Source organism: Diabrotica undecimpunctata, chromosome 8 (assembly GCF_040954645.1).
Source record: "Diabrotica undecimpunctata isolate CICGRU chromosome 8, icDiaUnde3, whole genome shotgun sequence".
Lineage (NCBI taxonomy): Eukaryota > Metazoa > Arthropoda > Insecta > Coleoptera > Chrysomelidae > Diabrotica > Diabrotica undecimpunctata.
The window spans coordinates 65,263,881-65,289,394 of record NC_092810.1 but is presented as its reverse complement, the minus strand read 5'-3'; the positions used below and the strand labels follow the sequence as shown (position 1 = coordinate 65,289,394).

The 25,514-nt window shown below is 30.9% G+C and overlaps 1 protein-coding gene across 1 annotated transcript in view; it reads right to left on the bottom strand.

Annotated features, from left to right (window-relative positions):
* LOC140447645 (sulfhydryl oxidase 2-like) overlaps positions 1-4,631 on the bottom strand; it is a 126,735-nt gene extending 122,104 nt beyond the window's left edge. Inside the window, exons 1-3 of the mRNA XM_072540409.1 lie at positions 4,540-4,631; positions 4,291-4,336; positions 2,226-4,202 (exon numbers count right to left, since the gene is read on the bottom strand). Coding sequence (XP_072396510.1) covers positions 2,226-3,999 — 1,774 coding nt within the window. The 5' untranslated portion in view covers positions 4,000-4,202; positions 4,291-4,336; positions 4,540-4,631. The remainder of the gene's footprint in view (positions 1-2,225; positions 4,203-4,290; positions 4,337-4,539) is intronic.
* Between the last annotated feature and the right edge of the window lie 20,883 nt (positions 4,632-25,514).

Below are 25,514 nucleotides of genomic sequence, written 5' to 3'. Positions count from 1 at the left end.
CAACTGAGAATATTTGAGCGCAAAATACTAAGGAAGATATTTGGACCAACTCAATACAGCGATGGTTCGTGGAGAATTAAAATGAACCACGAGCTGGATGAACTAATGCAGAGCGCAGATATTGTCAGATTTGTAAAGTCACAAAGACTAAACTGGCTTGGTCACCTGGAAAGAATGCCAGATAACCGAGCTGTAAAAGTAGTCCAGAGATGGAAGCCCCAAGGAAATAGAACAAGAGGAATGCCTCGTAAAAGATGGATAGACGACGTAGAGAGGGATCTTAAAACCATGAACATCAGTCAGTGGCGAAGGAAAGTATCCGACAGGGCAGAATGGAAGAACATTGTTAAGCAGGCCAAGACTCACAAATGGTTGTAGCGCCATTAGAAGAAGAAGATGATATTTCTTAAAACACTGCGTTCCCAGATATTCAGCATATTTTCTTGATTTTTGTTCATAACCCATGTTTAGCTTTAGTACAGAACCGTAAATTGGATCACTGTTCGGTATAGTCTTAATTTTGCCTCTCTTGAGATGTTATTTGCGCTTAGTAGTTTGTGTCCGTGACCGTCTTCTTTCCTCACGAAATCCGCTTCGGAATTGCTTGGCTTTCTTCCCCTTTACTTGTTAGGGTTACTCCTAGATACTCAATCTCCGTCACCTTTTTGAAACAATACTATTTACTCTCGTTGTTTGTGGTAGTTTTCAGTTGTGTGCCTACATATGTGAGTTTCTTATAAAAATTATACATACGATTTGTTGTTTTAAAAATATTTTTTTAATATTAAAAAACTGATTTGTTCAAATTTAATAAGAGTATTAGGAAAATTATTTATAAATAACAATTTAATACTCTTTATGCAAATTTTTTTAATATAATTATATTTTAAATAAATAAATAAAAAAATATCAATGAAAAGTGACTCAAGAAAAGTTTGTACATCCCGTAGTTATTAGTTGCTTTGTTTTGGATTGCAAAGAAAATACGATAAATGTTATTATTTTAACGTTGTACCCCAGTTTAAAAAAATAAAGTGCAAATTGAATCCAGTCAAACCCGAGATATGTCATATTTTCCGAACAGTCTATCTTGAAACTGTGTTGGATTTTTAAATGGCGCAGCTGGGACTTCTTTCGGCTAGCCCCACTCCTTTTACTTTAGTCGAAACGAAAAGTCCCCTTTGTTTACAACACTCCTGTTTAAACAATTTTCAATAATTTTGTTTGCTAACGGTTTTGTTAGAAACTTTGACTTTTCTTATAAAAGATTGGTTAATTTTATCCCTTAATGTTGTTAATTAACGTAACAAAGATTTTGTTAAAGAAAGGGACTATGTAGGCTCCTAAAGGTCGTAAGAACGCTTTTTTTCTAAAAGTTCTATTTTTTAATCAGATTTCCGAATATTTTTTTGCCATTTGATTTGAACTAAATTTTACTATTAAATCATTTTGTGTACATAAATATAATTATTTTAAACTTTAAACTATAAAGTTTACTAATATACGTTTTAATAAAGAAAATAAGCACTGTATTATTGAGATACATTCAGTCAAATTATCTGAACCGGCCTTAGAAAGTAGCTCATTTTTCAGAAAATCTTATAAACATATTAAATTTCGCAAAAGCCATTCAACCGATCTGGCCCATCTTTTGCACACAATTCAAACACGATAAAACCCTTAAGTTTAGGTACATTTAAAAAAAAAATTTAATAATTGATAAAAAAAAATAATCAAAAACAGCGATTATGTTGTTAATTTTGCAATAACTTTTTTGTTTATCATCTGATTTTAATAAAGCATGTATCTCTTTTTGTGTATCTCTTTTTTCTGAACAAGTTGCCTGTTGACGTTAAATCTCTAAATAGACAAGTTATGAGCACAATGATGAGTTTGGCATTTTGATTGTTTATTTAAAAATATTTCCATTAAAAAATTTATGAATCTTCAGATGCGAGTCTTTTTGTATTGGTCTAATAGAGAATATCACTAGTATTGACTGGTCTAATAGATAATATTATTATTATGTCAAAATTTACAATAAAAACTATAAGTTACATCTTTTCTAAAAATAGTTACTTATTAAACAATATCTAAAATTTTAAAAATAACCAGACATAAAAAGCAATAAAGCACAGTTAAAAGATCAAACATGCAAATGTTCTCAGTACATTCTTTATCTTAATATCTTTTATAGCCTATATATTATAATATTTTATACATACTTGTATTAATTATCCTATTGCCGTGGGATGTCGAGATTGCAGCAGCAGCGGCGACAGCTGTTGTTTTATTGTTCACAACCTTTTGATGTATTATCCGGGGATCTGAATACATATAGTTGATTTTATCAGCACGGTACATTTCTTTCAGGTACGATAATACCTCAACCTCTTGCCATGTACCGTCAGGTTTATAACATTTTAGACATCTTTGAATTGAGGGAAATTGTATTTTTTTGTTACGAGGGTCCTCAGTAGCATCTCCAGACAATCGCTTATTAACTTCATTGTGTGCTCTCCATAACCAAAGAATAGATTCTTCCCATGATTGTACTTCAAAAATTTTTCTTTTCTTAGCCATATCTTGAAAATGCTCACTACAGTCTACACAACCAAAATAGTTCTTTATATATCCATGCATTGCTTCTAACACTACAGTGGGTTTTGTATCTTGATTATTGCTTGGATCTAATGCTGCGTTTGTTACCAAGAAATGAAATAGTTTCCAAAGCCCACATGGATATCCACGGAGGGTTGGTGAACTACCCCTACAGCCTAACCATTGTTCAGGTCCAGAAAAAACATTTTGACCTTGTTGATCAGCTTGTTTTATATGCTCAGCTATATGGTGACCATCTATTTCTGGTGATGAATTGACATAGTCTTGAATGTGTCGTAGTAAGTGTTTTCCTTTCTCCCCAAATGGAAAATATTTTACCAAAACATTAATATACTTTCTTAAAGCGTCTAATTTCTCTCCCGAGATTTTTTGATTTCCTCCAACTTCTCTTTTTAATGAGTATCTAAGAGCATTTTCCAGATCTAGTTGGAAAACTGTGTCACCAGCTGCTCTTATTCTTTTCTCAAAGTCCAAATATTCTTTGGTTACATTTACAGTTTCTGTAACCTCATCTGTAATAGTAATATTTCTCAAGACTTCCGGTGGAACTTCAATATTCCTTGACAATAAAATTTCACGCAGTTTAAATTTAATTCCTTCTCGATTTAGTGAAGATATATTCAAATGCTGTAAATCACCACTTTTATAAATTAAATACAATGCAGGTAGTTCTTCAGTTGTGACGTTAGTTTCATTATTATAAGTGTATCTAATAACTACTTCCTTTACACTATGAAAATCCATTATAATAGAAGGGCCTGCATCATCACCTGGTTCCTGCACAATCAAAAATGCTAACTCTGGATTGCCTCCGTTTGTACTAAATATATTTGATATATCCGAACTTTTAAATGGCTGTAAATTTGGTAACATTTTACCTCTACCTTCACTTTGTTCTTTAATTAAAATATCAACTAAATTTTTTCTGTGCTCTGAAAAATTGGTATGAGAGTCAGCTACCACTGGTAATCCTGTGTTTTCAGGCCCTTCCATATAATGTTCATGAATATATCTGAATGTTGGATATCTTGTTATTCCGAAATATTCACAAACAGGAGCATTTCTTTCATTGGCACAATCCAATACTGCTACTACAACTAAGTCATTCCATCCTTTAACATCAGTTCCAAAAGCTTTTACTCTTGGAACTGCTCTTCTACAGAAGCCACACCAATTACTATAAAATTCAACCATCCAAGCTTTATCGCTGTTATAAATAGAAGTATTGAAATTATCAATTGTTAAAATAAATAAATCATCTTCAGATGTATATAAACCAGGTTCATTGTTGGTTCTGTTTCTTAGCACTGCACAAGAAGTAGAATGAATTAAAATCAATAACAATAATAAATCTAAAGTAGATTTAAGTAGTTTCATGGTGTTGCACTTCAAGAGTATAAACTACAACTGACTGTATAATTAACCATTTAGAATTAAGCTTGAAAAATTCCAGTGACTAAGCTATTCTTCGAGTTCCATGTATTATGATATTCTTGTGGATTGTAGTTACAACTTATCAGAGTTGGTTTTCTATAATTGTCTTCAAATGAAGTTCACCTTGACACCTTCTTGGATTTGACCTTTGAAAGAGGTATGAAAAATTAGGTACATGAAATTAAAATTTTCTCTGAATTAGTGCACTAAAAAGCCAGGAATGTCATTACTTACATGCATAAGCGAAAGTCAGGGGCAAACTTGGAAATAAATTTGTACACTGAAATAAATATAAAACCATTTTAGATGCGTGCTGTGCTCTATTTATTTTAATATTATTTGTATTTGTTTGAGTAGTTATGATTCGCATAAATTAAAACTGAAATGCATCAATGAAAAATATAACATTGCATTAAATTATTTACAGAATATACACAAGAATTAATAAATGTTTCATGAGCGCAATTTTAAGCGGTTTCGCACCTGTTGATTTTTGACCTATGTACACAGAATGTAAACAGAACAAGCACAACACAACACAACCACATACACTACTGAATTAAAGTTAAATGAAATAATGAATTGGTTTGAAATGTTTTCTTTAGTGCGCAATGTTGCCGCATCATTTCGGCAAAATCCTGGAATGAATTTGAAAAGTTAACTTCATTCCAATGTTTCGTTTATTTATTGTATTGCAGAAAAGTGTGATCATAAATTCTATTATATTTTTGTCACACTTCATGAAGACTTAGTCCTGCAAAGTTTAGTTGTAAACATATTTTGCTATTATGTGATTGATTTTTAAACACTGTCGGAAATCTGCAACTGTTATAGGCATTTGGTTATTGTGGATATCTATAATAGTTCCTTTTAATTTTATTCCCGTCATTTTGTTGTGTATTAAGACTTCTCTTCTATCGGGAGAAAAACTAAAGAAAGTATTTCAAAATTTCGATAAAAAGTCAAAAAGTATTGAATAAAAATAAATGAGACCAAATCAAAATACATGGCGGGAAAATGATAAGTAAAAGAAATTTGAGAAAAATTATAAAACAATGGGAAAACGATGTAAAACAATGCTATGAGGGAGAACCTAAAATCAAAAAATGTCCCTTTATCAGCAAAATAAAGGGTGTTTTTTTTGAGGTAAAAAAACTTTGAAATGGAATAAAACAAAGATGCTTTTAATAAATTGACATAAAATTGACTTTTTTGGAAAGATAATCTTTTGGCATTATAATTTAAATATGATTTCTGACATATGATCTTCATTGCTAGCTCTAACGTAGTCTAATCTGGGGGTCCAATTTTTGATCACTTTTTCCAATATTTGTCGCTATATATCCGCAATAATGCGGCGAATGTTGTCCTCTAAGTAGTCAATCGTTTTATGCTTATCGTCATAGACTAGCACCTTCACATATCTCTACATAAAATAGTCTAGCAGTGTAAAATCGCACGATCTTGGAGTCCAATTCACGGTCCGAATCTTGAAACTATGCGGTTACCAAACGTTTTCTTCAATAAATCAATTGTGGCACGAGCTGTGTGACATTTTGCGCCGTGTTATTGAAACGACAGCTCCTGCACTTCATGGTTCTTCAATTGGGGAATGAAAAAGGTAGTAATCATGGCTGTATATTGGTCATCATTGACTGTAACATTCTGGCCAGCATCGTTTTTAAAGAAGTACGGTTCAATGATTCCTCCAGACCATAAAGCATACCAAACAGTCAGTTTTTCTGGATGTAATGGTTTCTCAAGATACATTTGAGGATTATCTTAACTCAAAATAGAGCAGTTTTATTTGTTGACGTAGCCATTTAACCAAAAGTGAGCTTCATCGCTAAACAAAATTCGGTTATGAAAATCGGAATAAACTCGTATTGGACACACTCACCGAATTTACGAATGTATGCGTTATTGAGTGATGATGTAATTTCAATTCTTGAATGAGTTAGATTTTGTAAGCACGCAAAGCAATGTAAAATCTTCCATAAAGAGGATGGACAAGTATCAAATTGATGTGCACGATGGCAGATAGACTTATTCGGGTCTTCCTGTATTCTACGCTCTACAGCAACAACAACTTCTTCTGTACGCACTATACTACGTGTCTGTGAATGCATATTATCATTTAGAGTAAACGTGGTGCAAAACCGGTCCATGGTTAATCGAATTACTTGCTCTGATGGACCATTATGTTGACCATAAAATGGACGTAGTGCGCGATAAGCATTTCGAACAGAACCACAATTTTCAAATAAACTTTGTACAATTTGTAAGCGTTGTTCAGGCGTTAAGTCTATTTATGCTAAAATTCCAAACCAAACTTAAAAGAAAAAATTAAAGTGAAGTTAAAACCTGAAAGTTAAAAAATTGTTACCAACTTACATTTATTTTTTTAATTCTCTATGTAGTATTCTTACTATTTACTCAGGTTATCTAACTCTTTGCTTTCCAAGTTTATGTGTTATTGCGGATTTTCAATATATATTTTTAATATCCTTATTTTTGTTCATCCTTAATTTCGCCGTAAATCCGTCTCAAAATTTTTTTTCTCCCATATTTCTAGCTTATTTGCTTTTTCTTGATTTTGTAGCATTTTCTTTTTCACAAAGTAGGTCACAAAAATTGATATAGTTTTTATATTTTTGCTGTTAAAATAGTAATTTTAACTACCACGAGGTTTTGTTTACTTTTGAAGATAGTTGTTTTCGAAAGAGAGAACTATTTACTTTCTGTTTTTAATCCGGTTTTTCTCTGTTCTGACTACAGATAATTTAAAAACATCAGCAGAGTTGTTAATAAAATTTGAAGAAATGTAGGGCTTTGCTTCGTACTACGCATTAGAAGAACACCTTAATGACACTGAGATCGGTTATCGGTTTAGGGAAATTGGCGAACAAAGGACTTTTCGTTGAGATAGCTTTCAGAAAGGTGGTGAGCGGCCGGTCGCTGGTGACAGATGGCCCCGTGACAGGAACTCCAGCCGCTACCCGAGCGAAACCCGCAACAAAAGATAATACTGGTGAATTATTAGTGTGCAATAAAATACAAAAGTGAGATTTAGTTTTGGATTCTCAATATTATCTTTTTTATTGACTTTAATAGATTGGACAAATATAATAGAATAGAATAGAATTTTTTTGTTTATAAAGATCAGCTGCAGTCTATTTTGTATTAAGTTGGTGGTAAGCAGAGAAAAGCAGTCTATTTTGCATAAGTTGGTTGTAAGCAGGAAAATCAGTATATTTCGCATAAGTTGGTGGTAAGCATAGAAAACGACAATAACTTCAAACCGTAATCCATCTCATTTATTATTCCATTTTTCTGCTGAAGCAAGTTACTCACGGTATGCTGAATTTTTATATGATTCAATGCTACAATGAATTATAGAGGTAGCTGATATAGTTGTGGCCCTAATACAATAATAATAAAAAAAACTTGTCAGTGTTCAGTGGAAGTGTTAAAAATGATTTTGTACAATTATTCCACATAATTCTAAAAATATTTGTTTAAAACCTGTTTTGTTTTAATGTACATTTTTGATTTTGCTATTTACATGTTTGGTTTGTGACTATTTTGTTAATATGTTGAGATTTCTGTGTTAACTTTTACTTGGCTGAACTTTCTATCATATTATATAAATATAATCTATATATTATAATATATCTATAAATTATAGAGGTAGCTGATATAGTTGTGGCCCTAATACAATAATAATAAAAAAAACTTGTCAGTGTTCAGTGGAAGTGTTAAAAATGATTTTGTACAATTATTCCACATAATTCTAAAAATATTTGTTTAAAACCTGTTTTGTTTTAATGTACATTTTTGATTTTGCTATTTACATGTTTGGTTTGTGACTATTTTGTTAATATGTTGAGATTTCTGTATTAACTTTTACTTGGCTGAACTTTCTATCATATTAGAAATAAAAGTTGTTAATTAGTAGCAATTATTTATTAATTACTCTCACATAATCTCCCTTTCTTTTGGAAAATAATAGAATGATTCTAACAAGAATGTAGAGCGACGTATAAGGTAATTGTATTCGTTTTTTTTTGACTATATATGCATACATATTGGTTTTAAATGAGATCAAATTTATTTGCTATTTTTTTTATCTTTCTTCAACCAATCTTCTCATACGTCATGTTTCGAGTTTTCCTTATCTCTTGAAAAAGAACAAGGTAGCCCCCTTTATTTTCCCCTTACTTTTTATAACAAATTTTGTTTATTTCCATTGCTACGTTTCAATGAATTTATTTTTATCCAAATATATCCGATTCTATATCTATGAATCCACTTCTCAAAGCTCGCCGTTGTGTTCTTCTAAATACCTGAGCGCCGGTTTGCAAGGTGAGCATACTTGCTCCTGAAGAAATGTAGCGTGAATCCTGAAATTCCTCTTCTTTATACCCAAATTTAATATCCATAATTTGAGGCTACTACATTACTGTTGAATATATTACTATGGCATATAATCGTAAATGGTGTTTTTAGGGGGTCCAGAAAAATAAAGAAAAAGACATTTTGACTGAAGAGGAAGTAATAACAACCGACTTAAGAAAAGTAGGAGTAAAAAGTTGGAAAGAGAAATCAGCAAATAGAAAGGAATGTAAGATAATACTAAAAAAAAAGAAGCAATGGAATAATAAGACCACCAAAAAGCCAAAGGCCTACAGGGTCTGTAGCGATGGAAAATTATTAGTAACAGTATAACAAAAGTGCAGGAGAAAGGTATCTCAGCTGAGATTTTTAAGGAAGGTGGCGAAAGATTGAAGGAAAGGATATTTCACTTGACACTAGTAATTTGGCAAAAGGAAGAAATGCCGAAACAATGGAATAGCGCTCTTATTTGTCCTATATATAAAAAGGAGATAAAACTGAGTGCGAAAACTATAGAGGTATAGCACTATTAGAGGTAGTCTATACAATACTTGCAAAAATTATTAGGAAAAGAATAATAAAATATTATAACAAAATGATTGGAGAATACCAATCAGAATTTTAGATCAGAAAGAATAACTACTGATCAAATATCAAAATTTAAAATTAAATTTTCCTTACCATAACAATATATACAGTGATGAGTGTCTTACCACCCGGCTTTTTAACGTAAGAGATAGAAAACACAGTTACCTTGTGAAATAAAAAGAGATGAAACTCGTAGAGGTGAGAAATAATCGGAAAAACCTATAATTTATATTACATTACATTACCACTATCGATAGTCTCACACCTTTAGACGTTAGATTCGAGCTAAATCACCTCGGTCATAATTATTATGAGTAACGTCGAATGTGTGACGTATTTCCATTTTTTAATTTCGCATAAAGTAAAAACTGATTGATCACAATAAAGCAAAAATGTGAATAAAATAATTTAATTAATAGTGATTATTTAATCTAAAGTTTTAAATTATTAACCAAGAATAATTTCTACTATGATTTGAAGAGTTTCATACACTCTTGTCGCGGAATAATTATAAATCCTTCGTAGGTTAGTGGTAAGAATTCGACATTGTGATACAGACATCGCAGACGATTAGAGTTCAAAACCCACATGTGCTTTTCTTTAATAATTTGAAATTATGCAAAGATCATTTTGCTTTGAATCACTAAACAAAACTAAACAAAAACTAAAGTTAAAATAAAAAATCTTATTGACAAAACAGTATCGTCGTACTTTCGAAAATAAAGTAAAAACTTTTAAAGAATGTTTAAATAAGTAAAAATTCTACAAAAATAAAAAAAATATCCGTGGCCACTAATCAATCGATTAGGAAAAGTCGCACTGAGATATTCACTGACGATGCGAGAATTATGTGCAGGACAACCATCGTGTTGAAACCATATGGAATCGAAAGGTATTGGTAAATTACAAAGGGCTGGGACAATTTCATCTTGCAGAAGTTCCAAGTATTTCTGCCCAGTCAACATACCGTCTATAAAAAATGGACCAATGACATGATTCCCTATTATGTCTCCACAAACATTTACTTTTCGAAGACGCTGGGTACAAGCGACATAAATCTGACGAGGATTTCCTCGAGATCAGTACCTAGCATTGATTGAATTGTGACGGCCATGCAATCAAAACGTACATTCATCGGTGAACAAAACGTTCTCTAAAAAATGTTCATCTTGATGTGACATTTCCATTGCAGTTTGACAAAATTCTAAACGTCTATATTGATCCCCAGGGAATTGTTCGTTGGATTTATGAAGGTTATAGGGACGGTATCGATGTCTTTACAAAATTTCACCTACTCTAAATCTTGGAATTCCACATTGTTCTCCGAGACGAGGTGTTGATTGGGTAGGATTTTGCTCAATACTTGCACAAATCAAAGTATCCCTTAGTTCCAAATCTGGATTTACCTCCCTTCGTCTGCGAACTCCTCTTGGCTCGAACACGGATCCATAAGTAAAAAAATTACGTATAATAGACTGAATCGTTGATCGTGCTGGAGCCGGCCTATTTGGAAACATATGTACAAATTGTTGTCTAATCATGTTGTCTGATAATCCATTCACATGCCAGACAACAATTTGCACTTTTTCCTCGACCGTTAAAATCCTTTTCACGAATTGTTTTTTCAATAAAAAGTTTCTGTTTACCGTAAAAAACACTTCTCGATGTGTTATTATTTGATAACTTGAAGGCTTGATGATTTGGTTAGCTATAAAGCAGGTAGCTGTTCGCGCGCATCCATTCCAATGTCGTCAATTGTTTTGAAAATCATTACCTGTACAGAGGAATTGATATTAACACTGAGAATTTAGTGATGGATTTGACATTAAACAGTCTTCAATGGATTATTTTCCATTCACAACTGAAGACTGTAAAACTGGAATTGAATTTGAAATATTTTGTATTTCTATTTTATAAAATTGGAATAAGAATAAATTGTAAATAATGAGTTTTTCGAAAACTTGTTACCTAATATGTATCATATTTTCTATTATTTTTGATTGAGTAAAACAAAAATTTTACCCTTGGTGTGAATTGAACCCCATTCTTCTTATCAATAGACAACGTCTCTAACTATTACGCCAACTCCACATACAACAATAATAGTTTTCGGACTGAACATACCTATTTAGTTTAGTCAAATATTTCAGTTAAGTTATTTTTATTATTAAATAAACTTAAAGATTTGTAATTTAAAATCGCTACTAATTAATGTTTTTTACTATAATATATCTTAATATATTTAATCATTTATTCTAACATCAGAAATTATTAAAATAAAATATTTTCGAGGTCATCCGTATAATTATGACTGAAGTCAAATAGACACGTCTAATAACTAGCCTTATCTCGTACTATCTCACAACTTTATCTGTCTTCTATCCTTTCCGCTATTTTGCCGGGTGGTAAGACACTCATCACTGTATAGATATATACTATCAAGCAATAAAATACTGAAAACTTTTGTTTTCAACACTTCCACAAATTTTTATTATAACTAACGATAATTAATTATAATAAAAATTTGTGGAAGTGTTGAAAACAAAAGTTTTGAGTGTTTTATTGCTTGATAAAATAAACTTCCATCAAGTAACGGTCGAATCCATTACATATTCTGTTTATTTTTGTCAAAATTGTGAAATTATGTTTACCAATTTCACGAACCAGCATCAATATAAACATTTTTAACACATTTAATTATTGCGTGGAGAAATATATTTTAAAAATTGTGTCTTAAAGTAAATATAATATACCTGTAAAAGGAAATACAATTTAAATTTGTCTCTTTTAATGTTCCTTAAATTTATATATATAAAAGGTTTAAGACTATAACCCTATTTAAAAATTATCAACTTTCTAAGTGAACATTTTGTAAAGAAAAGTGTGTAATTACGTATTATTATAATAAGCCTTGTGATTTGTTATAGCTGATAAGAGGCATGTCTTCGAACATGATAACATAAATCTAGAGTTTTATGAATAATAATTGTAAAAAATGGACCCTTATGTACCAAAATTTTGAGTTTGTTCAAAATCGAGTAACCGGATATGGAATTGTGCATGGTAAGTGTCGGAACAGTCACAATTACAAGTGCAAAGTAATTGTGCATATAAAAGGTGACGATATCATCAAATATAACGGACATTCACATATTGTAGAACCTTTCGCAGCAGATGCAAGAAAGATGGTAAATGAAATGAAAGCAATTATGAAAAATTCCGAAGCAACATCCAAAATTGTCTGTAGTACAAAACTTCTTCAAGCAAAGAAAGCGTTAAATTACTACTAGCAAAAAAGACTTCAATTTTAAGAACACTTCAGCGTGCCAAACAGCGAGAACAGAGGTTGTACCTGCTACTAGCAATAACATGAATTTTCTACTTCCTGAAAAATACAACAACTTGCTATTACATGACAGTGAATCTCGTGATCCTAATAGAATATTAATATTTGGGCATGAACAGTTGTTATACGTGTTACAGCCGCATAAAAATTGGTTAGCCGATGGAACTTTGAAAGTTGTACCTGAAATATTTTTCCAACTACTTTATTTCTTTCCGATTTTTCCGATTTTTTATACTATCCACGTTTAACTTGATGGCATAGCATTTCCCTGTATGTTTGCGTTGCTACCAGATAAAACTGAAGAAAATTATCGAAGATTATTACGTAGGTACATATGTTAAAAACCCGACTACCAAATTTAAATCCCGATTTTTGCCTACTTGATTTTGAAAAGCCATTAATCGATATTTTGCCAGCCGTATTTCGTGGAATTTAAACAAAAGGATCTTTTTTCCATTTAAATCAATTAGTGATCCCAAAGTTGGGGGAAATTAGTTTAAAACGTGAATTTAATTTTGCACCCATTTTGCAGTTTGCGTTAAGATGCTAACTTCAATATCACTACTCCCTATAGAAGAAACAACTGATGCATATTTATAAGTTGCAGGAATTTTTCCTGAATTTGATGACAAAATTGAAGAGTTTTTGCAGTACTTTGAAAATACTTGTATAAGAGGTTGTGAATTGAGAAATGACCGTAGGCGAGATCCAGCATTTCCTCCAAACTTGTGGAATCATCATCAAAATGCAGCAGATGGTTTGGCTAAGACTACCAAAAACTTAGAAGGCTTTCACTATTCTCTTCAATCTCTATTTCAATGTGCTCATCCCAAAATGTGGAAATTTCTTGATGGACTATTTGTAGAAGTTACTTTACAACACACATATTTGAAATATGAAAGTGGACAAAAAATGCCGCAACGTTTGAAATACAAACAAATAAAAAAGCGGATAGTTACAATCATCCAAGAGTATGATGTTGAACGGCGATTGACGTTTCTAAGAAATATAGATTACATATTTTAATTTTTACATTAAATAAATCAGCATACTTTTAAAATTGCATATCTGGTTATACTTTCTCGTTGTCAGTAATATGAATTGTATTGAATTATAATAAACTCATTAGTAATAAAGTGGTTTCTATTTGTTGTATTATTTTTCGGACTTATTTTTACTATTTTAAAGTGATATATCAGAATAAAAAATAAAAAAAATTTAGTCGTCATATTAACAAAAATATATGCAAAAATATGTGTGAAATCTATTTAATAGGGAATAAGCCACAATTAAAGGTTAACATACGTTTATTGACGTTTCAATTTCCACTTCGGAAATCGTTCTCAAAATACAAACATTAGTAAATTAAACAAATTTTGTTTTTTTCTTACTTAGTGAAAAATTCTTCTAATAATTTAATTTTATCTGACTCATCTATATTGACAATTCAGACATACATTATACATTTTAAAGTAGACGACTTTAAAATGATATTGTCAATATTGTTGAGTTGCGTTCCTGGGACGACTTTACTTATAAGATAGTTCATTCGATTACATGAAATTAACTTTAACTTGAGAATATCCGTCAGAAAAGATCATAACATGTAATTCGTCTTTAAAAAGACAAATACATGCCATGATGACAGTAAAATTCTCCTGTTAGTGATTCCATAGTAAATTATGAGGGAAAAACCAGGAAAAAACCTCATAATACTATCCCGACATGGTAAGTATTTGATCTTGCATTTAGTTTACCTTCAATAAACATCAAATTCCGATTTTATATGTTTATTATTTAAAAAACATAAATGATGCATTCTCTATATGTTAGTGATTTACCAATACTGGTATTTTCCTTTTAATAACTTCCTCTTTCAATATGGGTAATCAGATCCTACTACATTCTGCCGAGGAATTCGCGACACAATTGGTCTTATTTAGCATAATTAGAGCCGCTTCTTTGATTTTTCTCTTTTTACCATCCGTTTCTTTTAGGAGACTATATTTGGATCATTCCATTGAACCCTATGTTCATTATCCCATGCGTGTTTACATATTTGAGATCTATCAAACTCTATTTTTAATATAGGATTGATGTTCACTTATTCTAACATTTAATGGACTTGATGTTTCACCTAAATAAAACTGATCGCATTCACAAGGTATTTTATAAATGCAATTCCTTGTCCTTTCTTGTTTATTGTTAGGTTTGGTTTTGGACAAAATAGATCTCAACGTGTTTGTTGTTTTGAATGTTGTTGAAATGTTGAATTTATTTCCTATCCTTTTAAGCTTTTCCGATAATCCTTTTATGTATGGTATTGTTATTTTCCTCGTATTATTTCTTGTATATGCTGTAGGATCTCGTTCTAAGTTGTTTTGTTCTATTCGATCGATTGTTGAAAATTCCTTATTTATAAACGATAAAGGATAATCATTTTTTAATAAAACAGATGTTAACAAATGTTTTTCCTCCAAGAACGAATTTTCGTTAGAACAAGTAATTTTAGCTCTATCGTATAAGGATTTAATGATTCCCTTTTTAATATTTATGTTGTGATTTGATTTGAAATTTAAATATCTGTTGGTGTGTGTTGGTTTTCTATACACCTGAGTTTCGTATCCAGTATCGTTCTTGGAGATTAAAACATCCAGAAAAGGTAATGTGTTATTATATTCCTTTTCCATGGTAAATGATATTGTCTCTTCTTTATCGTTTATATCGTTTAGGAATGTGTCCAACAACTCTGATCCATGAGGCCATATTGAGAATACATCATCTACGTATCTCCACCATACTGAGGGTTTTAAATTTTGTTTAGAAATAATATTTGTTTCAAAATCTTCCATAAATATATCGGCTAATATGGAGAAAAACTAGAGCCCATTGCTAGACCAAAACTTTGTTTGTAGAATTCATTATTTAGTTGAAAATATGTATTATCAGTACATAATGTAATTAACTCCATTATAGCTGATATATTATTTAGTCTTGTTCTAGTTGCCAATGTATCATCACTCTCTAATTTTATCTTGACTATATTTAAAGTCTTATCTAATGGCACATTCGTAAATAAACTATTTATGTCAAAACTTACTAAAGTATTATTTGGATTAAATTCAATATTTGATAATTTGTTTAAAAAATGTTGTGTATTTTTTATAAATGTGTCATTTTTATTTGCAATTTGTTTTAGAATATTTAATAAAAATTTTGATAGTTCACTATAAGGAGAATTCATGGTACTACAAATGGGTCTAAGTGGTATATTCGTTTTATGAATTTTCGGTACTCGGTAAGCGGAAGTGTTACCGCTTAAAGTGAAAATGGAAATGCTTGATCGTCTACGCCTTGGAGAGACGTTTGCATCCATATCACGTTCATTTAATGTCAACGAATCAACTGTACGATCGATAAAAAAATCCGAAGATTATAGATCGAAGACCTCAACCAAATAAATGGTGCCTCTGAGTGGTCCAATGGTCAGAAAACGCAGCAAAGCGTACTTACGCATATTTAAAAGAAGCTGGTAGTAACGGTGATGGTGAATGTACAGATGGAGGATTGCAAGCATCCGAAGGTTGGTTCAATAAATTTAAGGTGCGACAATCATTGCGCAACATTAAACAAAAATTGGTAGCTGGTCGCTGGTAGCTGGTAGCTGGTGGAGGATATACACCTGATTAAGTATTTAATGCAGACGAAACTGCACTGCTTTGGAAGAGAATGCCAAATAAAACATTTATTACTAAAAGCGAGACGTCTGGATTTAAGGCAGTAAAGGATAGAGTTACACTGCTGCTTTATTCTAATGCATCTGGAGATTGCATTATTAAGTCACTGATGCTGTATAGATCTTTAAACCTTCGTGCGTTAAAAAAACCAAAACAAGGACGACTTGTCAGTGTTTTGGCATGCTAATAAGAATGTTTGGATTACATGCCCTATTTTTTGTGACTGGTTCCAGAATTATTTTGTTTTTGAAGTTGAAACTTATTTGAAATCAAAGAATTTAGACTTTAAAGTAGTTCTGGTTTTGGACAATGCACAATGAACTAACCTTCAAAATGATACTAAATAATATTGTAACGAAATAGCCCATCTCCGATACGTCATAATTCTTAGAAGGACGAATCTAGAAAACGTAAGAATCGGCATGTCAATAGCGCCCGTCTTTCGGACGGGAGACAATTAGAGGTGGGACAACGCCAGAATGTTCTCGAAAAGTAACTTTATTATATATATGTAACGTTGTTAGGAGTGAGTGGAGTTGTTAAGATACTACCGAACTGTAAAGTTATAAATAAATATATGTATATAAATTCGAACCGCTCGTTTTATTTAATCACGCTACAATATGGAATGTGATCCTGATATGAATGTTATGAAATGTTGGAAAAAATTTTTTATAGTAAAGTGAAGCTGAAGCCGTACACATTAAAATTATACTGCAAAAACCTGGGGCCTGATATAAATGCAGGAAATAAGAAAGGATCTGTGCAAATTCAAACTTTAACTGCAAACATTGTCGAAATTGCGAGTGGAATAGGACGAGATGAATTCGAATAGATATAATTAAGTGACGTTCGAGAGTTGCTTAAATCGCAAGACGAAGCCTTAACTGAAACCGACTTGGAGGAAATGTTAAATTCACAACCCATTGAAGAAGAAGCTTCAACAAACACTGAATATGTAACATTAATTTGAAAGATCTTACTGAAGGTTTAAGAATGGGAAATGAGTTTTGTGATTTCTTTATGAAAATGATCAATCTATGTAACAAAGTCTTAATTTTAAGAATTATTCAAAAAGAAAAAATTAGTAAAATTCTTTAAACGATTGCCTAAATCTGAAGATGATATGTAATTAATCAATATATAGTCAAAATTTTAATTAAACTGATTTTTTTATATATTTGCTTTTTTTATTTCGTCACCTATAACGTATTCCCTATAACCCCGTATAAATTAACATTCCATAATCACGGTTTCTGTATTCGCGGCATATTTTCGGAACCTATACGCCGCTAATAAAGAGCTTCTACTGTATAAGAAATTACTTTTAGAAAATTAGGCAGAAGATGGATAGAGTGGAAACGTTAGGCCTTTTTATAGGAGTGTTATAGCAGGAAAGAAGTGCTTCCAATTAAGGATCAAAATGATTAAGAATAAGTGAGGCAATATACTCAGCTTTATTCAACGCCAAAGCGTTTGACCGTTGTCAATACAAGAAGATGATGGCCGCCCTACAGAGAGTATGAATTTGTACTGGAACCAGAGTGCTTCGTGCTTAAGTCAGAGTCGAAGGCAAGTTGGTCGACCAGATAAAGATCATACAAGGAGTAAGGCAGGCCCCTGTGCCCTCGCAGACCCTTTTAATATATACTTTGAGGAAATTTTCACTCAACTCTTCACGAGTTCTGAACCTAGAGATGAGAATCCAAATTAACGGAGTCAACAATCTCCACTACACCGACGACACTGAAGACGTTCGCGTCATAAAAAACTGGTACAACTCTTATAACCAAAAACCGTGTTTTTTAAGTTGTGTATTATATGAAACCAGCTAAAAGTAGGGCTGTGCGACAGATCGTCAGTTTTGAGTATACTAAAAACTAAAACATTCTCTATCAGTCAGTCACATTTATTTAAACATGCATCCTAAAAAATTCTCCTATTACTATTGTAATTTTCCATAATCCTAATTAAGTATCCACACATTGATTTATGTTTTATTATAATTTATGAAAATATTTTAATTCAAAAATAATGATAAATAATCAATCTAGACATAACTTTAAATTATTATAATAAAACATTACAGTGAGATATTGGATTATAACTGTCACGTTTTGAAAAGCGTTTTTTCGTCCCGGATATTTTATAGTTTATAATACGTAGGATAAAGTATAATGTTAGTTTTCCACGTTTATTGTTCTTGTAATAAATAATAATTTAATTTTGGTAGTTTGACTGTTACTAAACTTATTGACAAAAAATACAATTCGTGTTCGGTAGGTAATTGAAGTATAAAATTACAGTATATGCATTCCAATGTTCCCTGTGCCAATACCCTAGGTTTAAAAATCCTTTAAACATTTTGGATATTAGCTCAACCCTATCTCTGGTTATTAAATTTATTAGATACGTTTTTTTGTTGTTAATGCTAAAAATCTAAAAAATTTATACATTTTTGAACGTTATTTTTTATATATTTAGATTTTGTGCAATTCCGTTATCTGTGATGGCAACAACGAATTGATTCACGGACCATTGTGTCCAGTCTGAACACAGGTTTACATTGGGAAAAAAAAGTGTACCAGTTTTATATGACGGGAAGTGTACGTCCTAGATATCAACATTACGAAATTCAAATTTCAATCGGCCGAGCAAAGGGTACCCGCCGTTAAGATAGGCAAACATTCACAGTTCATGTCCTCACTCACAGAATTCCATTTTTTTACGTTCTATGTGATTCAAAATTAAGAAGCATTGTAAGAATTGTAACCCTCCGTCCCACCCCTTCACCTACCACCAAAAACGTCACTTTTCGTTTTTATTATTTTTTTCAGGTGGGTTTTAATCAATTTAAGGATTTCAAAAAGTTTACATGCATAGATAAGACTTTTACAAAAATTGTCCATTTTTTCAGACTCTTAGGTTGAGTATATATAATCTAATTTTTTTTTGTAAAGGCGTTCCTATAACTTTTTTTTTTGTGTATTTCATCAAAAAATATATTTAACTTTCCAGATTTTTCCATAAGCTGTGCCACTTCAACAACTAGAAAAACTACCTTAGGATATTCAAAAATTGAGCGAAACTCCTTTAAACACCCAAAAACTCATGTTTTTTCAAGGTTTTTAATGGATTTTCCGGGGTTAATCATATTTTTTTAGATCGAAACAACCTGAATAAATGCTTCTACAATTTATATTTAAAAAATATACGAAAAATAATATTTTTAGACCTCAAAGAAGCAAATACAATACTTTTTTACATCATTAAACAGCATATTTTCAAAACTTTTATAAAATAACATGAGAAGTTGTATTTCCCATATTCAGATATACTAAAGATTTCTTAAAATATGCGAAAACCCCGGTTTTGTTTGTTTGTTTTGTTTTTGGGTGTTTTTGCTAGATTTTGCTAAATTTTTTGCCGTTACGCTTTATTAAATGGCACGTTTCAAATAATGTTCTTGAAAAGCATGAGATGATGTATTTTCCAGCTGTAGAGAAATATATGCAACCTCATCTTATGGGAAAATCCCGATTTTCAAATGTTTTTGGAAGTTTTTATTAGATTTTTCATCTTTTTATCACCTTTTAACACTAGTAAGCTTGGCATTTCAAATAAAGTTCTAAAATATTGCCATAAAATAGTAAACAGTAAATGAACGTGAAATACGGCGATACACTATAATTTCCCGTGTCACTACCGAATTGCATGGAAATTTTAATATAGATTCTAATTACCCCCCACTTTACTTTTGGAATTCTATCTTTGCTTGCTTTTTTTTAGGGGTGAAAACTACTACTATTAGAAAAAAAAAAGTCGTATAATTGTATTTTAAAGCGAGTAATTCATTCAAATCATCTTTTAATAAGGTGAATGAATGTTAATTAACATTAAATAACATAATATAAAATGTTATCACAATTTAACCCCTAAATCTCATTCCCTAGATTAGTTATAATTAAAACAATGTTAGAAAAAAATCATATAATTGTTAATTCAAGAAATCTGGATTTATTTAATTATACAGTGATATTAAATTTGGATTATTTACTTGTTTTAATTTTTTACAATTTTTTACCACATTATTTCTACCCTTATAGAAACCACCTCTTGCGAAGAAATTCAAATAGTTGTAGTATTTTTGTTTTCATTGAAACTATAAATACAACAAATTTCAATTTAAAAAACAACCCTTACTAGTTTTTTAGAATGAGTGAAAGTATGTATGTGCCATAAAAGCACATTATGTGTATCTTAAAATACTCTATCTAGTATACGCGTTCTGATCTGATATCTTGCAAAAAATTTGATTGGTTTTTTACTCGTATCTAAAACTCGGTTAGTTTTAGGCTATGAAGTAATTAAAAAACTATTTTGTAGGTTTTTTTAAGAGCAATGACGTCATTTAAATTAATTTTTTTAACTCTTATTTTTGAAAGGGTTGTAGTTGAAAGGGCTTGAACGAGTCACTAATCACGAGTATATGCAAAGTTTGAACAGCCATATGTTAATATTTGTTTACAGAAAAACAAAAACAAATGTTCAGAAAAGCAAAACCTATATTTTTTTATTCTTTAAGATTTTTCGTATCACAAATACTTGTTAAGTTATTTCAAAAATAAGCACTTTGAACCGTTCAAACTTATAGATCATATAAATAATACATAAATAAAGTAATTGTAAAAGAGTAACGATAAACTTTAGTTGGGGTCCTAATTAGGAATTGACATTAACGATGTTTAAAAAAAAAAAGGAACCAACTTTATTTTGAGCGTATCTCGCTTAGTTTTGATAAAGAGACTTAAAAAAAAAACAAAAATAAAGCTTTTTATAAACACTTTCAAAAAGTTCTGATGAGGTTTCCACGAAACATTTTTTGGTTATTTGACTTTGAAATATTCGATTTGGAATTTGTCAAATAAGAACCTACTTTTCAGGAACCACAACTCTGCTTCTATTGGGTACTTCATAATTACACGATTTTTTTTTGTTTTTTTTAAGGTACATTTTTGCTAAAAATTTTTTTTTATATAAATATTTACTTTTTAAGTTACCTATTTGTGAAGCCAGTCTGAAAGCGTGGTTTTTATTTGAAAAATGAAATTTTCACTCGCAAATAACTCAAAAAATATTGACAAAAGATGCTTAGAATTAGTCAATTTATCCATTTCAGATTTTATTTTGGAAGTATGTTTTTTCACCCTCGAGAAGGGGTGGCTTTCATCTTCCAAGTAAAAGCAAGGGGCTCAAATTCAAAAGTGAAGTAAAGGGAAAGAAGAACCTAAATAAAAATTTTCAAGCAAACCCGTCGTGACGAGGAACATTACACTCCGAGACGCTCATTTACTGGAGTGGTATCCAGCAAATAAGTCCATGTGGCAAGTCCAACAGCAGTCGCTATCGCCCAAATCAAAATGTTTTCTGAAGAGCCAAACCTTGAAGGAAGGATCTTCTCGTTTAGTGGTGCGAGTGTATGTACAAAGAGTATATCCGTACTTATTTAAATTATTCAAAAAGTATTTATGCGTATGTGCCACTTCTGTTCCATGCGATCACATATTTTCTAAATCCGGTCAAATAGTTACCGAACGAAGAAACAGATTAAAATCAAAAAATCTAGAAAAGCGAGTATTTTTGCATTGTAATAACGATTTATAAAAATAAACAATTTTAATTTTTCGTTTTTTCGATTATATTTCATTTTGTATTTTTGTTTTGTGGAAATAAAGTAGTTTTTATTATGTAATAAACTGTCAGTTAACGAAGTTTAAACTATTTTTATATATTTTATTTAATATAAGTACCAAAAACTATTACCATTACCTTTTAAATACTAATCACTAATGTCACGAATATTGTACTCTAACTGAACACTAAAATTACCGAAAGTAACGAGTATAACGTACCTGACTTACCTGAAAGTAACGAAAATTTATATCACCATGTTGAGTACTCGGGTATGTGACAACAGCCCAATTGAAGAAGAAATAAAGGTAAGCATTGCATTGCTGGAATTTCCTGGTGTTTCCTAGGACCAATAAAATAAAATATTAAATTGTCAGCTGCTGAGTATCACATAAAAATTAAAAATAAATAGACCATAATATAAGGCAGAAACTTTTACTCTTAAAAGGAAGAGTTTAGATCAACTGCGTGGATGAGAGAGATAGGTTTTGAGAAAGATTTTCGATTGATTCATTAGCTTGGTGTATGCCGTATTAGAAGTAAGAATGAAGTGGCCATGATGTATGGAAAACCTAATCTGGTAGCGGAGATCAAGGCAGCCAGGCTAAGATAAGCAGGCAACCGTGAAAGATTGTTTAATAAATTTACCGGGAAACCTCTGAAGGCAGAAGACATCGAGGAAGACTTCATATCCGTTTAATTGTCAGCGTCAAAGAAGATTGCTTGGTGTCAGAAAATGTTCAACAACAGCTCAAAATTGACCTGTTTGGAGCAGATAGTTGATACGGTTCGAACCTACTATGAGCTGTAGACCATGGGGTAAGTACATTTAATATAAAAAAACCGTTTGCAAAAAAATGGATTCTTTGCAATATGATGTAAATTTATATTAAAATTTAATTTATGTGTCAAAAAACGGCGTAAGAGATGCAATTATCACAACATACAACGGCGACTGCCATATAAGTAATATTAATTTAAAAAATTTATTAAAATCCTTTGTAAAAGGTATATATTTAGAACCTTTATAAATATATACCTTTTACAAAGGATTTTAATAAATTTTTTAATATATGGTATACAGCCAAATACAGGAACGTAGATTCCTTATGGATTTTAATATTAATTTCCCGCTGATATTTTTTTTGTAGCTCCGTATCTAAATAAAAACACAATAGTGTTGTTTAGATGGCATTTTATCATTCACTAAATTTTGTATTCCATTTATTATTCCATAATGGCAGTTTATATACAGGTAGTTTACGAAATGATGTACATTGTATAGAGTTTATAAAGAGTTTACTGTAAAGACTGGTGGAATGCAATCTCAAAATAAATAATGGAAAATATCAGAACTAATATTATTAAATTAGATTAATACTTTCACTGACTATTTTATCAAAACATAAAAATAAACTCAGACTTTTTCATTCAAATCGTGTAATTATTTCCGATAACTTGATTCTAGTGATAACACTAATTTGATTCGAAAAATATTTCCAGTTGCAAGATCGTTTATTTAACCCGACAATCAAATGTATGAAAATTAATACAGTTCATTTCCAACAGCAAAAGACAAAGAAACGAATAACACTTTAAAATTAAAACAAAAATGTCTTTTAAAATTATTCTCATTCATATTCATTAAAAAATAGCAAGACATTTTCTCTGCCACTGGTATTGTATTTGTTTACATATTTCATTTGCCATGTGCAACTCTAACAGCGTTGCCAAATAATTGCACCTTTCTGTAAAGCTAAGAATAGCCGGACGTCATCATAAAGAAAAGGCATACAAACAATCATATTGAATATCGTAGATAATGTTCAAAAATGTAACGATGAGTAACTTGATATCTAAACAAATAGTTAGACAAAATATCATACATCACGGGCGTAGCCAGGGGAATTGGAGGTTCAAACCAACTCAGAATATTTTGCGTAGTGTTTTTTTTTTTTGCAAAAATCATAGAAAAAATCCGTTTGGTTTGATTAGGGTTCATGCCTCTGATCCATATTTGAGACCGGGCACTATTAGTGTTCTATACAGTCTTATACGAGATTTTTGAGACAGACGTTTATCTGTTTCATTCATGCCCAAATTTTAAGACAGCTTTGGATTTCACCTAAAGATGATCAGTTTCCCATTTCTATAAAACGAAATTTGTTATTTCAAACGGAATGGATGAAAAGATTCCCCTGGTTGCCATATTCTGAATATACACGTAGAGCATATATTATGCCAGTAAATTAACGTGAACGTAAAATACCCTGTAATTTTCCGTGTCACCACCGAATTGCATGAAAATTTGAATTTAGGTTTTATTCACCCTCCACTTTATTTTTGGACTTGTGCCATTGGTTGCTTTTTATTTCTTAGGGAAAAAACTACCCTTATTAGAAAAAATCGTATATCTGTAAAATTAAAGTGGGTAGTTGATTCAAATCATCCTTAATGTGAAGTAAGTAAATGTCAATTGACATTAAACAACGTAATTTAATATTATATCACAGTTTATCCCCTTAATCTCAACCCCTAGATTAGTTATAATAAAAGCAATGTCATTGAATACCTTGTCTCCACTGATTTGCATGAAAATTTGCATTTAGGTTATACTTACCTTCCACTTTTAAACTTGGCTTGTGCTGTTGATTACTTTTTATTTTATAGGGGTGAAAACGATAGCTATTAGAAAAAAACCATTCAGATTTTTACTCTTTTAATTTTTTACCAAATAATTTCTACCGTTATAAAAATCACCCCTGCAAAGAAATTCGAATAGTTTAAGTATTTTTTAATTGAAACTATAAATACAATAATGTTTTAATCAAAATGTTATGAATTTACTTTATTTCAATAGATATTAGTTTGTAATGCTGGATGAAAGTGTGTCTGTGCCTTAATAGCACATTATGTGTATCTGTAAATTAAAAAAAAAATTTTACTGTAAAACCAATTTTTTTTAAATAAGCCCTTTGAACCGGTTAAATTTACAGATTATATAAACAATACAGAAATTGAAGTAAATTGTAAAACGTTAACGATTAATTTCATTTGGGGGCTAATTAGAGGTTGATTTTGATGATGTTTTTAACAAAAAAAAAGAACCAACTTTATTTTGAGCATAACTCGCTTAGTTTTGATGATGAAACTTAAAAAAACAAAAAAAAAGCTTTTTTTAAAGAATTTCAAAAAGTTTTGATGAGTTTTCTCCGAACGTCCTTCTTTTTTTGGTTATTTTACGTTGAAATATTCGATTTGGAAATTGACAAATACAAACCTTCTTTTCGTGAGCTACAACTCTGCTTCTACTTGGTCTACAGACTTTATAAGTACAGCATTTTTTTAAATTTTATATAAGCTAGATGTTTGCTAAAAAAATTTTTTCGATAAAATACTATTTGAGTTATTTGTGAAAAACCCTCTGAAAACGTCGGTTTTATTTTGAAAAATGAACCTTTTCAGTCGCAAATAACTCAAAAAGTATTGTCTTGGTTAAACAAACTCTATAGAACAAAAGTTGATTAGAATTAGTCAATTTATCCATTTCAGTACATAATTTGAATATTTTTTTCACCCACAAAAAGGGGTGGCTTTCACCCCCCAAGTAAAAGCAACCCTGGGCTCAGGTCCAAAAGTGAAGTATAGGGTAAGAGGAACCTATATCCAACTTTTCAAGCAAATCCGTCGTAACGGTTATA